Consider the following 17,678-nt stretch of genomic DNA (forward strand, 5'->3'; position numbering starts at 1 on the left):
TCCTGGGACTTGGGGAGGAAGGATTTGGAGAAGCCTCACCTCCCTGGGGAGGGCCCACGGGAAGACGAGTGTAAGTAGGGGATGAAAGGAGTTAGCTCCTAGGCCCCCAGGAGAGGAAGGATGGGTCCTCTGGCTGTCTCTGAACCTCTCGCCCACCACTGACCTCGTAAAGCTGGAACCTGTGAGAACCTGAACTGTGAGAAGTTGAGGTGCTGACTCAGTCAGAGTTAGAGACTATTTGCATATTATTTCTGGGGTCCTTGGGCTACGTGTGGTTTGATGCTAATAAGAGCAGCCCTTATTTCTGACCCACACCTCCTGTATCTCTCCTTGGACTGACCCTAACACTTCCTTGAGCTTCACTGCCGGTCAAATTTGGAACAATCATCTCACTAGGTTTCTCATATTAGCATCAGGAACTCAAAGGTGAAGCCAGCCTGTAGCTCCCTGGAAGGCCAGGACAGTGGCTTGCCAATAGGTGGGTGTTTGGAGGGTATCAGCCATGGACCAGGCCATCAGTCTCCCACTTGGGATGGAGAACTGCACCCTCCCTTCCCCCAAACTAGGCCCATCTTGCTGTGTCTGCTTACATGACCTATTTTCTGGCCACAGCTAGTATTACCTGTTCTAAACATCTGGAATTACCTGCCTGCTTAGTCACCTTCCCTCTGGCTTCAAACAGCTGTCGGGCCCCACCCCCTCTCCACCTCTTGTCCATCTAGGGTCCCTCCCTCCCCTTTTTCTTCCTGGAAGGATCTGGAGGTACCAGATCCACAAGTTCTGATGTCTTTAAAAGGATCAACCTGGGCAATAAGGCTCATTTGAGAGCTGTGACATTCACCTTGACTCTAGTGAAAGCCCAACAGCCCATCCCCTTTTGGCTTCCAACTGGGCACCATGAGGGCTTGTGTGCCCCTAATCGTGGCCGTACTCTTCAGCCTGGCCTGGGCTGGTAAGTCATTATCTGGTGAGGATGCAACGGTCCTGCGTAAAGAAGCGGAGAGTTGGGGAACTTGGTAGAGGTATGAGCAGAGCGGGACGAGGGAAGGTCAGCTCTGTCCTAGAGCCGTGGAGCGCCTTAGAATCCGTCCCTGTCAGAGTATAGGAGTTGTCTTTGGGGTGGAGGGGACTGAGGAGCAGGGCTGAGGGACAAATGTCATGGAAACCCCTTCATGAGTCCTTGGAGGACCAGACCCAGACATCCCTTGCTCCAGTCTGACTTTTGATCTCACCAAGGTTTGTCTGCGGGTTTGCTGTGTGATGTAAAGCTTGCTGGGTTTGAGTGGCCTGGCTGCCCTTGGTCACTCTCTCCACTGCCTGTGGGTGGGTGAGGTTGTTTGGGGTAGGACCCTGCTCTGGGTAAAACCTCAGGAGATGGGCAGTCTCAGCGGGAAACTGGAAAAGGCCCTGGTCCAGAGGTGGGCCATGTGCTCTTAAGGCTATACAAATGGTCAATGGAATGGGCCTCCGACCCAGTGACTGAAGAACTAGAGCACGGAACTGGCCTATAGTTACTAGCGGTGCAGGGAATGGGATTGGCAGAAGGACAGCAATGTTTTCCTTGGTAACTGGGCAGAGTGCTGGTGCTGATGTGTTCATTGGCAGTTGGTTAATGGGTGCGGAGGAACGGCGGCCAAGGGAGGGGCCTGAGCTGAGAGGTGTGGGGAGAACCTTCCTCTGCCCAGAGGAGAAAGAATCAGAGCTTGATGCCCACCCCACCCGACCCAGGTGGTTTCTTAAATTGGACTGTCGTAAGGATGAATTAAGATACTGTATAAAAAGCATCTTATGTGGAGTGAGAGCTCAACCAGCTGAGGTTTGGGTTATGAGTATGCTTGTACCTATTCCTGGCAGAAACCCTCGTTTCCAGTCAGGTTATATATGGAGACCCATGATGGGATTCCCAAACAGAAAAACCTTGGAGGAGAAAGCTGCTCCCAGGCCCCCCTGCACTGGGAGGGATAGGGGACCTCTACTCAGGCACCCGTGGCAGAGCAGCTGGGAATCAGCTCTGTCAGGGGCCCTGGATGGTGGACAGCCAATGGGGAGGGCATGAGAACTTCTAGCTTAGTGTGAGCCAGTGGCCACTCGGTTAGCCCATCCCAGTCTCAGGAGAGGAGAGCAACTTTAGACATTGGGTCCCTGGGCAGCCATCCTCAAGGACAGAGGCCACAGTGGCTTTAGAAACGCAGGTGGAGCCCTTGCTTCTGGGGGAGGAGGGCAATCTGATCTGGATGTGGGATGGACGGGGAGGTGTGAGTCCAATAGGCAATGCTGCCTTCTTTCCTAAGGTGGGCAGGAAGAGGCTTGGCTCTCCTTCCTACTTCCTACATCTCAGAACTTAGATGCAAGACAATGAATCATATGGAGGAGTCACCATCAGCCTTAGGAGCCTGGTTGTTTTGGGTGAACTGGGGCAGGAAGCTGGTCCTGGAAATGAATCTTCTTGGTTGGCTAGGTCTCCAGGAAAATAGCCTCTGGGGCTCCTGGACAGGCACGGATGGAGGATGATGTCCCGATCCTCAGAGCAGCTAAGTGCTGATGTAATAGCGACACCCAGGTTTAGGACCAGGCTCTCTGGGCAGGCAGCATGGATAGGGAGTGGAACTTCTGGCATATTGAAGTTTTGGAGAGTGCAGAGAAATTTAGCATCTCATGAGACAGGGGAGGCCCTAAGCCCTTCCAGGGGAATGGAGGGAAAGTCTGGGTCTGAGTCAGACAAGGCCAGTGTGAAGAAGGCCATGGCTCAGAGAGATGAGGCAGAAGGGCAAGGGGCTGATGGCTGCCGAAGCACTGACTCAGTGCCTGGCCAGGGAGTGAGGCTCGCACAGGGCCCTGTGTGGCCCGCAGGCACAGGGTGGGGACACTGGAGTGAGGAGTTGGAGTGACTTGGTCCATTGAGTGTCCCCAGGACAGCCCAGCAAGGTACCTATGAGGAAAAGAAGTCCCTGCTACCTCTCCTATCCCCCCTCAAATCCCAGGATCGTCTCAAAGCAGACCAAGTTTATGGGGAAGGGAGTTCTCACTGGGGACAAAGTTCTTGAACAGAGATGACAAAGTCCACTCGGCCAGGGCCGTGGGGGGTGTTCTCCTGAGCTCCAGAGAGCTGACTAGTCACGTGGAGCCCTTCTCAGCCTGTGCCAGCTACTGGAATGAAGTGAATTCTTTCCTGGGACTCTGCTGATCGGGCCCATTGTGAATGTTGCCTTGATTTGTCTGAATTTTCTCCCTTTGGATTCTGGGTGTTCTGCCAGGCTGACTGGGCAGGCAGCTGACTGAGTCTTCCTCCTGCCTAAAAATTTCTCCTTAAGGTCTTTGCATTTAGGTTCCAAAGAAGCAACATTTAAGATTCAGAAAGAGTTCCACTGAGCCTGAAAGGACAAGTGGCCTTGGGCCTGGTTGTTTTCAAGGACAGTCCACTGGATCAAAGGCCTGCCACATGGGAGGCCCTGGATCCAACTTGAGGCTGCCTCAGGATGTGGTTAACCTTGACCTGACACCTCTTTGATGTAGAGAATACAGGCTCACAGCAATGACATCAGCTAGGAAACTGTCAGCGACATAAATGCACGGACACCCTGGTCCAGGGGCTGGCCCAGCTGAAAGCCAGGGAGGGAGTCAGCTAGATGACGTGCGTCCACAGGGAGGACTGCTCTAGCCAGTCTGAGCACTTGCCACGTTGGAGCTGGGCGTGGAGTATTATCGCTGTTTATTTATCTAAGCAGCCCATGTTGCTAGTAAGGATAATGTACTGTACTAAGTGCTTTACAAATATCAACTCATTTAATGCTTATAAATATTCTATGAGATGGACTCCATTGTCATGACACTTTCACAGATAAGGAAACCGGGTCACAGAAGGTCAAATAACTTGCCCAAGAGTTTATAGCTCGAAAGCAGCCGAACCAGAATTCCAACCCCATGAAGTTTTGGCCCCAGGGTCCAGGTCAAGTTCTTTGCTCTGCCACCGGCATGAACACCATATAAACCCTAATCCCAGAATCCAAAGTAGTAAATAAACCCACAACCTTCATATTCGCCTCCCACCCAATCCAGGCTTAAATCGAGATACGGTACCTATGTGGAGTCACCACTAGAACCAAAGCCCAAATCTAATCTAAGGCAAAAGTGGGATAATTTCTCTTCTCCTAGTCTTGACACACTCTTCAACCCTGGAGTCGCATTAAACCTATCCCCTTATTCCTCAGCCAAACAGCAATACAAAACTGTTACTTTATCGATAAATTTAACTCAAGCCCAAATCCTGACAGTAGCTTTTAATCCGAACCTAATGCACCGTAACTCTGGTCCAAATTAGGTTTCGGTTTCCACATTCATACAAATTCCGATGCTAATGGCGACTCTGACCCTGATCTTGACATCCTTCCTAGCCCACAGCCGGGCCCCTAAACCCAGCATTCATGAAATCCAAACCTCAGGAACCCCAAGTAGAAACAAAGACCCTGTAATTACCCTTAAGTCTCAGAATGGAAGGAAAGGGCCCCCGAAGCCAGCTGTCACCAAAGACACCTCCCGACACTGTCTTTGTTGGGGTGGGCATGGCGGGGGTTGTGTTTTTAAGAGTGGTAGTGAGCTTGTACCATTTCTTCCAACATTTTTTTGTCTATGCCCCTTGTGACCAAAAATTTGCTTCTGCAGGCCATGTGGCTGGAGTAAAGGATGTGGTCTGTGGTTACACAGCAGATCCTGTTCCAGAATCCAATTCTCACGTATACTTGTTCCCCACATGAGCATAAACTAATTCAAACCCTTTCCAAAGACTAGAAGAAACCGAAAGATGGGACCTGGGAGAAACAGGGTGCAGGGGAGACCAGGTGAAGGGGAGCAAAGAACAAAGGAGCAGAAGACATAAAAGGGGCAGGATGAGAGGAAGGGGATGCCTGGGGAGAAGGCAGGTGAGATCACTGGAGCAGTAGTGACCACCTTCACCTATGTGACAGGTGAATGATGACCTGTGGGTCATGACCAGTCCACAGATCTCTTTCGTTGGTCTGTGGAAATTTTTTAAAAATTGGAAAACTTCACATGAAAAGGAAGGCTTCTCTTAAAAAACTAGAGGCTCTGGCAGCACTGAGCCTGCACCCAGACATAGCAGAAGGGGCTGGAGCTGGGAGTGGCTGTCAATTTCAGGCCGAGCGTCAGTTCCAAGTTTGTTACGGTCCCCACCGATTCCTACTGCCTCCTTGCTTCTTTACTTGCTTCTCTTAGAGGTCTAGCCTCGCTCAGCATTCAAGTCTGTGATCCTCATGTATATTATGAGCCCTTCAATACAGGGTGGGTGGGGGGTGGTGGGGATGAGGCTTCTGCTGGGGCGTGGGAGGCTGCCCATGTATTTCTCTGCAGCAGATGGCAATGATCTTCCCTGCTAGGTGGGCCCCATGCCCCTGTCTGCAAACCCTACCGCAGGGGGCACCTTGAGAGGGAGAATACGACCCTCACAGAGCTGAGTTTGTGACCTTTACTGCCCGTAGGAAAATTAGAGTCCTGTGTATCTCGCTGTAATGAGAAATTTCACCGGGACGCTGCCTGCCAGTGTGACCGCCAGTGTCCCCGGCATGGGGACTGCTGTGAAGACTATGAGCACGTGTGTACTGGTGAGGCTCCTTGTCGGGGGAAGGGTCTGGGAGGCACAGTGGGCCAGGCTATGCCCACGCCAAGACTGCCTGCAGGGGCGCTGGCTCAGGTGTCTGGCAGTTCAGAGCTGGGATCCGTGATGGATGACAGGGCTCCAGGAGCCCAAATGAGGACATCGATGAGCAGTGCAAGTCAGGATTTGTCAACTGCTTGTCCCAGCTATTCTAGGCTGTCCCCAGTCTAAAACCGCAACTTAATAGATGTTATTTATCTGGAATATCTATCTGAACTATCAGGATTAGCAATACTATTTTGGAAGTTTAAGTAATTCCAAATGCAGAAGAACAGTAACAAACATTAACATAGCATGTATCTCATGACCAACTGTAATTCAACACTTTACATCACCAAAGTGTAAAAAGGGAGTCGAACTCTCCAACCTCTGTGCCCCCAGGGAGCCTGCGTGGTGTCACTGTGACTGTTGGGATTCACACACACCACTCTCCTGGTAATGAGTGGACTGAGCGGCTGGAACACCTTCAATCTGTCATTCCCTGTCCAGTGATTAAATGGGACACACACTACTCTCAGAGGCCAATTGTTTCTCTGTTACTCTAACATAGTTTTAAAGGTCATTTGAAAAAAATTATTTTGAATAATCCCCTTGTTTGGATGTTTTCAGTGTTTTAGACCGCCAGATAAATGGTCTTCTGCTTTAGGACATGAAGCCTCATTAAGTTCACTGTCAAACCAGGTGCCCTGACTCTCAGTTTGGAAAACATGATCGCTAGAGCCATGGTAGGTAATGGCTAGCAAGACCATGGCATACGGTTGTGCAGGTTGTACACTGCACAGGGGGACCTGGCTGAGAAGCCAAGTTGAACAAAATTGAGTCCATTCTTGCTAACCCATGTGCCTTGCTTGGTGAAGAGCTGTGTCTGCTGAGAGAAAGGAGTACCTTTTCCTAATTTTCCCAAAGGGGATATCTGCTGACCCAGCCATGTGCCCACTGAGCTGCTTCTACCAGAAAGAACCCTCATTCCATTTACATGAAAACACCATCTATACCAGCAGGAGTTCTGTTGATCAAGCCCAGGGGGGAAACCCAGGTCCAGAGCTCAGTGCCAGAATCAGAGCCTGCCCCTTTCCCTTCGTCTTGTGCCCTATTCAGCAGACACAGGAGAGCCCATTCAGCTTGGACCATCGGGCTGGCATTTCACAGCACAGACAAGACTTAGCTTGGGAGCCAGTCCATCTCCAAGCCTCTGATTTGCACTTCAGAATCCTTTTCCCACAGAAAAAATATGGATGACGCTTGAGACCCTAAATCAGCCCTTGAAAGTCTGTTTAGCATAACATTGGCGGAGTTAAGAACCAGTGGATGGTCAGGACTTAGAACACAGCCTGTCACCAAGGAAGTGATCAGAACACGTGTGTTGGCTGAACACATAGTCTGGCCTGTGGTTCTGATAACACAACACCATCCAGCAAGCTCACTAACGGATTCGAAATAACTTTGTAACAGTGTTGCTTCTCTGGGGGAAATTACCCCCACCACGTGCTGGAGAGGAGCTCCTTGCTTCTCTGGGGGAAATTACCCCCACCATGTGCTGGAGAGGAGCTCCGAGTCTCCAGGAGCATCCTTCCTCTTCCTCCCCACCCCCACTCCACCCAGCCTGCAGGCCAAGGGAACAGGGCGGCAATATGAACGTCCTTTTCTGAACTCACCTCCCCCACCCGCTTCTCTGTGGCCATTGCCAAGTGTTGTAAAGAAAGAAGGGAAGTTGGTATCTCAGGAAACAGTTCTTAGAGTTCTTAGTCCCGGAGGGCCTGGGTGGAGTTCACCCTTGACTGTGACTGGGAGTTATTATAGTAAGGGATGTTCCTAAGCGAGGCCTTGTCATTTGGAGAGGGGCAAGCCTGTCCTCTATCAACGTATCTTGAAGAAAAGTCATACCCGAATCAGGGTTTTCAATCCAGAGGGCACCCCTTCCTGCCTCCCCTCCTCTACGTACAGATGAACACACTGAGCGCCAGAATGCTGAAGTGGCAAGGAGCGTTGTCGCCTGGGGAAATATTTTTCACTTTTTAGAACAGTTTCCAGTCATCTGTTCCCTTCTGTATTCCGTTTTTATTTATTTATTTAGGGCACTTTAAAAGCACTGCATTTATTTCCATATTAATCAAACTGTCTTCCGTTTTTAGTTTGTTTCCTTGTTCATTGTGCCTCAGCCTTTCTTCCATTGCACGGCTTGTCCTGGAGGCTGGGGGAACTGGGAATCGGACATAAGGGGAAGGGAGACCTTGGGGGTGGCTGGTGACTCTACTTCTCTGACCTACAGGAGAAGAGGGCCCCGAAGAGCCAGAGCCATTCCTGGAGCTGGAGGAAGAGCCAGTGGAGGCCCCAGCTGGCCGTGAGTCTGCCTTTCTAAAGGGGAGCCTGCAGGCTAAAGGCGGAGGGACATGAGAGGTGACAAGGAGGAGGCAGCCATCCCAGCAGCAGCAGGCACAGTCCTGAGCTAGAGGGACCCCAAACCCAGCACCCGGAGGTGGAATGAGGGCTGGCCTCTGCAGCCTGGGGTTTAGGCAGGAAAGGGGAAAGGGAAGTGGAAGAGATTTTATTTTTAGGGTGGGAAGATTATAAAAACAACAGGCCAGAAAGTAGAGTTTGGCCTCTCCGCAAGGCAAGGGCTTCCTGACGGTGGAGGGTGTGTACCAATTCAGCTTGTTTGTTTTCCTTCCCTGGAGATCTTCAATAGGAGTGGGAGGGCGAGGCTGGAGGAAGAGGGGGCGCGTCGGGCTGGCCCGAAGCGACCTCTAAGGGTCTGCCACCCACACACTTCTCCCTGTGCTCTCAGACCTGTACTCAGCACCCAGCTCCTGCCGGGACCGCTGCCACGAGGCCTTCGACAGGCACCAACCATGCCACTGCAATGCCCGCTGCCCAGAGTTTGGGAACTGCTGCACGGATTTCGAGAGCCTGTGTGGCCACGGTCAGTCTCCTGCTCCCTTTAGCACAGCCTCAGAGATGGAGGAACTCTCCAGAGCGATAGTTCTGCAGGTGCGCTCACTGGAGCAGCGTATCAGTATCCTCTGGGCATAGATTAGAAAGGGAGACTCTAGGAATTCCCCCCAGACCCACTGATTGGACACTCTGGGGGCAGGACCCCCAAAACTGTTTTAACAAGCCCTCCAGGTGATTCTGGGGCATGCCCACATTTGAGAACTTCCCAGAGGTGGGGGCAGTGTGGGCATTTTGTAGGCAATGCTATGTGCCTATTTTAAGGAGCCTTTGGGCCCGAGGTCCCTGCCTTCCAACCACTAGGGTGATGGACTGCAGCTTCCTTCCCTGGCTGTCTGCTTCTGGAAGGTGCCCAGGGGAGGCCCCGGGCCTTCCTTGGGCTGAGAACCCCCTCCCCACTCCTCCTAGAGGGCTTCTCCTACAGCAGTGATGCCATAACCAAGGAGGAGCTACAGAGCATCTCTGAGAAGATCTACAGGGCGGATGTCAACAAAGCCCAGAAGGAAGACATCATTCTCAACAGCCAAAACCGCATTTCGCCCTCGGAGACCAGAGACCAAGTGGACCGCTGCCCAGAGCCGTGAGTCCCCTTCACTCTCCCTGCACAGTGTCCCCCCACCTCCAGCTTCGCTTCTTGGCCTGCCTCAGCTCTTTTCTCCTCAGGCAGGATGGAAGGGAGAGAAGGAAATAGGTCTCCAGGGACAAAGAAAACCATCTTGAGGGGCTGTGGGTATCCAGTTGGGAGGGTTTCTGTGACTGATTGGGCTGAGAAGAGAGCTGAGCTTCCAAGAGCTGGAGTGGGAGAAGAGAGCTGCCTCGTGCACACCCTTCAAGAGGAGCTGAGGTCCTGACTCTGCTCCGGACCTCCACCTTCTCGTGCCTGCCCTGACCTGTCTGGCTGCCCCTGCAGGGGCCGGGTGGGGGTGGTCCTGTCCCATGTTCAGGCCTCCCTCACGCCTCCCTCCACCTCCCGCAGGCTCTTCACCTATGTCAACGAGAAGCTGTTCTCCAAGCCCACCTACGCGGCCTTCATTAACCTCCTCAACAACTACCAGCGGGCCACGGGCCGTGGGGAGCACTTCAGTGCCCAGCAGCTGGCTGAGCAGGACGCCTTCCTCAGAGAGGTCATGAGGACGGCGGTCATGGAGGAACTCTACGGCTTCCTCCGTCACCAGAGTGAGTGAGCGACCCCAAGCCCCACAAGGCAGTGCTCAGGACAGGAGAGCCTGGCAGCCCTGGGCCTCCATGGTGGGGAGGTGGAGCGAGCAGGGGGCAGAGTTGTGTAGTGGCCAGCAGGCCTCTGGGAGGGCCAGGAGGGACCCTGGGCCTAAGTAGTGGAAGCAATCTCTGGCTCACAAGTCACCTCTGCTCTGATTTACTCCGAGCGGCCTCGTGGATGCCCACCATGCACTGTTCCAGTCTCAGGCTCTCTGCAAGCAGGGGAGTCATCCCTGTACCTCCCCCAACTCAGCTGATCCCACAGGCACGTCGGGTCCCTGATTCTCCTTCCTCCTGCTCCAGGTCCAGGAAGGCTTGCTGGCTTGTCCCACATTTTTGCTGGGGAAACAGCAACAGAAAATCACCAAAAGCTTTTACCGGGAGGGGTTCTGGCTACCTCGGCTCGGCTCGGAATAGGGACACATTTGAATCAGACCAAAAAAGGTTTGAGCCGCAGGAGTTCTTGGCAGGGGGCTGTGTCGGTTCGTGTCCTGCAGATTCCTCTTCTGAACTCCAGGCAGCTGGGCTGGGCCTCATGGGCAGCTCTGTCCGGGTCTCCCCTCTGCTCACAGCGGCTGCCTTCCATCCGCCCGCCTTCCCTTACGTGTGAGTCACCCGCGGCTTTTAGGTGAAGCCAGTGACGCCCGAGCACCCGGGTGAAGAGGGCGCGATCCCGCACCGCCCCCTGGCGGTCCTCTGCCGCAAACATGAGCGAGAGTCTTGGCAGTCAGGGCAGCCCTCCAGCTTTCCAGAGAGAAGCTGGGGGCCCACAACAGGCTGATGACTTGTCTGAGCGGGGCGAAGTCGTGAGCAGAGCCCTGTCTGGGACCCAGGGATCCCATACTGAGGCCGGGCTGTTCCATCACGTCTCTCCCTGTCCAAACCCAGATTGTCCTTCAAGTTGCAGCTCACATCCCACAAGGCTGGGTCTGCACCTGCCCCAGCTCCCCGCTGCCTTTCAGCATCTCCGCAGCATGTCATCAGAGGTCAAGGGTTGGGGGGGTGGGTAGCCCAAAATAGCTTTGGGCCCGAGGGGACCACTTGTTAGTGGTGCAATCCTGGGCAAATGACCTTACCTGTCAACGCCTTATCTGTGAAATGGGATCTTTGTGGATTAACGCACGTGAAGCACTGGGGAAATGGTATGAGCCATTCAGCCTGTGAACCCATTCTGTTATTGTGTGTACATTTTGTCTCATTTTCTGACTGTGTTTTAAGTCCTAGAAAGGCTAGCAGATGTCTGGTGTCTCTTTGGTGTCCTCCACACACAGTTCTGAGCGGCAGTCGGTATCTGATGGCTCCCTGAATTAGAGCTCCAGCCCCAGCCTTCCCACTGGGGCCCAGCTGCCTCGTTTCTAAACTGGGCATAATTGGTATCAACTCTATGTGAAGATTCAATGTGAGGACTGAAAGCACTTAAAACAGTTGAGGTCCATAGAACGTAGACAGTAAATTGAAATATTTTTGTATTGTTACTTTTTGACTGATGCCCAACTCTCTGGCCATGGCTTGTGAGGCCTGGTGGCTGCCTACCTCTCGGACCTCCTGTCCAACCCCTCCCGACTACGCTCACTGTGCTCCAGCCACCCTGCATTTCCCTTAGCTCATTGAATACGGAGCCCAGGTTGTCTTAGAGCCTTGCCCCTGTTGTCCCTTCCACATGGAAGACCATTTCCCCCAGATTTATCCTGCAGGTCTCTGATTAGGGCTACCTTCTCAGAAAGGTCTTTCTTTTTTTTTTTTTTTTTTTTAATTTTTATTTCAGAAAGGTCTTTCTGATCTTCCTTTCTAGAAGAGCCCAGCCCCATCCCAACCCCACCTCCAGCCGTCATGGGACACTCAGTTTTATCTTCTTCATAGCGCTTATCTGCAATCATATTGTTTATTATTTGTCTTTTCCGCTGGAATGAAACTGTGAAAGCAGGGATCTTGTCCTTGCTGTTCCCTGCTGACTCCTCAGCCTGCGGATCGGGCTTGGCACAGAACAGGTGCACTGTGGGTAGTTACAGAATGGACAACTGAATATCTTTGTTTGTTGAACCCCTGTGTCTCTTAATGTGCTGGAGCAGGTGGCTCTTCCCCGCTTCCCAGGACCTGGTCCCGCCTTCCCCTCTCTTAGGTCCTCTGTGTTCCTCCCCGCAGACCGCTATGGCTCCGAACAAGAGTTTGTCGATGACTTGAAGAACATGTGGTTTGGGCTCTATTCAAGAGGCAATGAAGAGGAGGACTCGAGTGGCTTTGAACATGTTTTCTCAGGTGGGATCATTATGCCTGGAAAGAAAGAGTTGGAGGAATGAAGAGAGACTGCTTCCCTCAGGAGGAGGGCGGCATCAGGCACTGAAGAACTTGCAGCCAAGCCTGTTAGCAGGGATGGACCTGTTCACCCCCAAGCCAAGAGGAAGGGGTCTGAGGAGCTGTTTTTGAGGGATAGTCTCCCATGGAGTATCTAAAGGGGAAAGGAGACCAGACACTAGGGTTCCCAAGGGCACACATAGGAAAGGAGCTGGGTTCGGGGGCAGGGCTGGCTACTTCTGAATGGTCCTCTGCTTTCCAAGAGGCCCATGGTCTTTCTCCCCACTGTCCCACCCCATAAAGCTCCCACCAAGTTTGGCTTGCTACTGGAGAAATGGCTGAGAGGAGATTGGTTGCCCAGGCCAACCAGGAGGAGGAATTCTCCCAAGGCCTTTCTGAAAGGGGGCAGGGAGGGCTTTCTTGGGTGAGAGTTAGGGATGTGTGGCATGCTGGGGAGTGTGGGCAAGGGGCTAAGCAGGTGTGCATTCTATGAGCCAAAGTCTCAAAAAGGGGGACAGCCTTGGCAGGGAAGGGGTGCAAGAGGTTGGAGGGGAGGCCCAGATCACCCACCTTGAACTCTTCATTATAGGTGAAATCAAAAAAGGCAAGGTCACTGGCTTCCATAACTGGATCCGCTTCTATATGCAGGAGAAGGAGGGCCTGGTTGACTATTACAGTCACATCTACGACGGCCCAGTGAGTACTGGGTGCTGACCCGTGGGCTGGAGAAGCTTATTAGTACCCAGACTTCCTGCCCTCACTCTGCGCTCCCAGCAGCCAGACAGGCCTCTCGCCCTGCCTCTTGTTGGCTGCCTAGCAGGGATGGTGAAGATGACTTCCTGATCTGGTGGCGGTGGGTTTAGGCAGCGAGGACCCTGAGATTCCCTTCCAAACAGTGAAGGCTCCAGACCTGCAGAGGGCAGGAGGCAGAGAGCACTATCCCTGGATGGGAGGCTGGGGGCAGGGGAAGATCTTCAGAGGGAACAAGTCTCAAAGGTATGTAATGGTCTACGGCCATACCACCCTGAACGCGCCCGATCTTGTCAAAGGTATGTAATGACCTCCTACCTGAACTTCTTTAGAATGTGGCCTTGGCTGGAAATTTCAGCCTGGCTAGTCAGAGTTCAACTCCTTACATTTTAGAAAAAAGAAACCTTTGCTGCCCTGTGCCAGGAAATAATTGGGGGACAATAAATTGTCTTTCTCCTCCACATGTGATAGCTACAAAGGAAGCATTATGGTCCCCGCTACCCTGGCGTCAGTCACAGGAAAGCGGGCTCTGGCCTCTTCGGGAGACTCATGCTGGCAGCTCCGGACAGTGGGTCCAAGTAGGGCTCAGACCCCTTAGCCGGGGAGACCGTTTCCTTGGTCGATGTAAAGAATCCAGCCTCCCCAGAAAACTCATGCAGGCCCCTCCTGGGGGCTGCTACTATGTGCCACCTGTCTGGCAGACTCCACTCATGGTATTCACCAGGTCTCCTTTATTACTCTCTGCAGTGGGATTCTTACCCCGACGTGTTAGCCATGCAGTTCAACTGGGACGGCTACTACAAGGAGGTGGGCTCAGCTTTCATCGGCAGCAGCCCTGAATTTGAGTTTGCGCTCTACTCCCTGTGCTTCATTGCGAGGCCTGGCAAAGTGTAAGTACTGGGCCAGCCAGGCCTGGGGAGCAGGCTGGAGCCACAGGCTGTCTTCAGCCAGGACAATTAGGAGAGCTGGATTCTGCAACTCCGTGGCTTGGATAGACCACCCCTTGCACCTCAAGTTTTCTCACTTGGGAAATAAGGTTGTTAGATAAGGCTGGTGGTTGCCAACCTTTACCTCAGCGGCAGAACCATCACCTGAAATCTTATGCAGAACCGTCATAGGTCAAACAGTTAGAGATGCACTTGCCCTGGTGCTCCAGGCCTCTCTCTTCGGTCCCCAAGGCTGCTGGGGGAACCCCGGAGCCCCAGAGAGTATAGCTTGAAACCACTGGGCTTCATCTCTTCTAACGTTTGAGGACTTTGGGTCCTACTATGTCTGAAACCCTAAGCAGACATTTAATTTCTGGGGGTTCAGCTCTAGAATCTGAGATTTTAGATTACTGCTCTGGGAAAAAGGAGCCCTTCTGAAGGGCTGCCTGTGCATGGGGAGTGGGAGGTAATGGCTAAAGAAAGCTGGGGCAGTTCTCTGCATGGGTTGGGCTTGACCTCCCTAGTCAGGGGATGGGCATGGGGAGACATGATGGGCCCCTATGACTTGGCCATCTTTCCTCCACAGATGCCAGTTAAGCCTGGGTGGCTATCCCTTGGCCATCCAGACCTATCCCTGGGACAAGTCCACCTATGGAAATGGCAAGAAATACATCGCCACGGCCTATGTGGTATCTTCTACTCAATAGAGCTTGGAGCCCTATGGGGCATGAGAGCAGTGAGAGTTTCTGCAGGATGCAGGGGCTATCTGCTCTGGGCTGGAGGAAGCTAGAGGAGACTGAGAGGGATTCCCAAGTCTAGAAATGCCCTTATGGTTAACAGAGAAAAGTACAAATAAGAAAAATGGAGAGGAACAGTCAAATCTTTGTGCTCCAGCATTTTGGAAAGAGAGTCCAGACAGAGAAGGTGTGAGCCCTCTGTGGCCCTTGGTCCTGATGGGAGGTGAAACCATAGACAAGTCCTTGACCTCTCTAAGCCTCATATTTCCTTTGAATGTAAAGGGAAGGGGTTTGCCCCCTTTCTTCTTTTTGGAGTTGGTGAGAGGGCAAACCTGATGATATCATTACTGTGAAGGTGTTCTCAATTGTTCTTAAAAAGAACAGCAGATAAGAATTCAAGGTCACTATAATGGCTGTTATCATACACAGCTTTGCAAACTGCAATTCAGCCCTATGTTGGGGCCTCAAAGAACTCTGACCACGGAAATCAAGCAGTGGGTAGTTGGTCTTTTCTTGGGTTATAGCCTCTCAGGACAGGGTCTGGGAGAACTCTGATGCTTGATGGAGAGGAGAGTGGGTTGACACAGTGAGTGAGCTTGGGAGGGAGTGAAATTCTCCAGGCTAGCTCAGCAACTGCATCAAGAAGCTTTCTACTTGTAGATGTTAGTGTGGTACAGAGGTGTATTTTGATCCCACATAGTTTGTGAGAGAGTTCCCCAAATAGGAGGAAGAAAGGAACTTGGAGTTTGGTGACATTAACAATTATTTTAAGGCTAATCCAGAGGCCATAATTTGCTGGAATTACTCCAGATTTAAAGACCAAGGAGAGTGGAGCTCCCTGTTCCAACCTCAATTATGCATTTCTCCTCCTGTGGCCTTAGGGAGAACCAGACACTGTCCCACAGAACTAGGCTTGACCTATGGTTTACAGGGTTCGAGTCTCCAATTAAAGTCATTAAGGAAAGTTGAAATCAATCTCCTCTTTGTATATGACCCCCCCTCAACTGTCTGTCCCCCTCCCTGCCTTTTCCCCGGAGTGGAGAGTGATGTTGCTGGCTTCTGTGGCTCTTCAGGATGGTGTGAAGAATGTGGTATCTCAAATCCCAGAGGACTGACTCATCAAGTCTCTCTAGCCAAGAGAGGAAGAGAAGCCTCCTGGTTGATTTGTAACGTGAAGAGTAGAAGGAGGGAGGGCACTTAAGACTTCTGGTTCCACATATAAGGAGCTTGGAAGTCACTATTCCATCCTAACAACAAGTGAAAAACTGAACAGACTGAAAAATCAACAACTCTTCTTGGATCTGTAGGAGAAGAGAGGACTCAAGCAAACCAGGGCCCTCAAGATTAGAAAGTCAGGCAAATATAGATTGGAATAAGCTTGGAAAGATAAGCTTACTGGAGCAGAGACTCTCGTGCAGAAAGGCATTGCAGAAACCAGTGCCAGGATAGGAAAATGTGAAAGGGAAAGATGAATTGCCTGTAGGAGAGGCAGTGCAGACTACTCTGAGTTCAAAACCCCAGGCGAGCCAGGGTTAGGGGAATGCCACAGGATTTTGAGATTTACCTCTGGGAGCTCCACCAGGTTCCCATAGTGTGTACCAGAGAAAAACCCTCCCGGGCTTCTGGCACAGGGAGGAGAAGTGGAACCATTTTGAAATAGCAAGAGCACTCTGTCCTTGTTAACAAAGCCTGCCCTTGGGGGAGACTTGTTAGCTGTTGGCTGACCTGTTAGAATATTACCAGAGTTTAACTCACCAGGGGAAGGGAAAAACCCAACTCCACCCACGTTAGCCATCCTCTTCCACACAAAGGGGGCAAAAACCTGAGAAACGCTTGTGAAGTTCACAATCCAGAGGTATAGGCTCACTAAAACACTGAGACCCAAACACAGGACTGTAGAATGCTACCGCCCCCGACCCCCAACATTACCAAAGGCCGATTTACCATGCCTGGCAACCGAGAAAAAATTACAAAGCATATCAAAAGGTAAAATAAGATAATTTCAAGAGCTAGAGCAAATATCAGAAACAGACATGGCAGGGATGTTATAATTTTCAGATAGGAAATTAAAGCAACTGTTATCAATACGTTAAGGGTTATAATGAGTAAAGTAGATAGCATGTAAGAACTGATGGGCAGTGTAAGCAGAGAGATGGAAATCCCAAGAAGAACCAAAAAGAAATGCTAGAGATGAAAACACCGTAACAGAAATGAAGCATACTTCGATGGGCTTATTAGTAGACTGGGACACATTTGAGGAGAGAATCTCTGAGCTTGAGGATATCTCAATAGAATTCTCAAAAAACAAAAATCAAAGAGAATAAAGACCACAAAACAATGAAAAGAGAATAGCCAAAGACTGTGGGACAACTACAAAAGTATAATATACACATAATGAGAATGCCAGAAGGAGAAGAAAGGGAGAAAGGAACAGAAGAAATATTTGAAACGATGATGACTGAGAATTTCCCCAAATTAATGTCAGACATCAAACCAGAGATCCAGGAAGCTCGGAAAACACCAAGCAGAATAAATGTAAAAAAACCCCACTATATTTTGATGTATCATTTTCAAATTACTGAAAATCAAAGATAAAGAGTAATTGTGAAAGAAGCCAGAGTTGTGTGTGGGGGGGAATCTTACCTACAGAGGAGCAAAGAAAAGAAATACATCTGACTTCTCCTCATAAACCATGCAAGCAGGAAGAGAATGGCACGAAATATTTAAAATGTTAAAAGAGGGCCCCTGGGTGGCTCAGTTGAATGTCCAACTCTTGATTTCAGCTCAGGTCATGATCTTGGGGTCATAAGACTGAACCCTGCATCAGGCTCTGTGCTAAGCACAGAGTTGTATACTAATATGTATTATGGACATATACATATATATTTATTCTCATATATAAGTGAAATGAATAGCAGGTACAAGGGATGAGAGAGAGGAATTAGGATTATTTTGTTATTATAAGGCACTCACATTACCCTTGATGTGGTAAGAGTGTTATCTGAAAGTGGACATGGACTGATGTTGTAAATGTGTATTGCAAACTCTAGGGCAATGACTAAAAAAAGTAAAAAGTATAACAGATTTGCTAAGAAAGGAAAAAAAAGGAATCATATGAAATCCTCAATTAAAAACAGA

General features: G+C 50.9%; 1 protein-coding gene across 2 annotated transcripts; it reads left to right on the plus strand.

The window, feature by feature from the left end:
* The first annotated feature begins 687 nt into the window (after positions 1–687).
* ENDOU (endonuclease, poly(U) specific) lies at positions 688–17,240 on the plus strand. Of its 2 annotated transcripts, XM_047741708.1 has the most exons (10): positions 688–952; positions 5,493–5,615; positions 7,938–8,009; positions 8,454–8,588; positions 9,026–9,197; positions 9,594–9,793; positions 11,978–12,091; positions 12,717–12,823; positions 13,625–13,767; positions 14,390–17,240. In XM_047741708.1, exons 1-10 carry the CDS (start codon positions 898–900, stop codon positions 14,508–14,510), a joined length of 1,242 nt encoding a protein of 413 aa, XP_047597664.1. In that variant the 5' UTR covers positions 688–897; the 3' UTR covers positions 14,511–17,240. The 2 variants fall into 2 exon arrangements, with proteins under 2 accessions (XP_047597664.1, XP_047597665.1); XM_047741709.1 differs by lacking the exon at positions 5,493–5,615 and having other exon boundaries at positions 693–952; positions 14,390–17,239.
* Positions 17,241–17,678: the final 438 nt, after the last annotated feature.

This window comes from Lutra lutra, chromosome 8, assembly GCF_902655055.1.
Source record: "Lutra lutra chromosome 8, mLutLut1.2, whole genome shotgun sequence".
Lineage (NCBI taxonomy): Eukaryota > Metazoa > Chordata > Mammalia > Carnivora > Mustelidae > Lutra > Lutra lutra.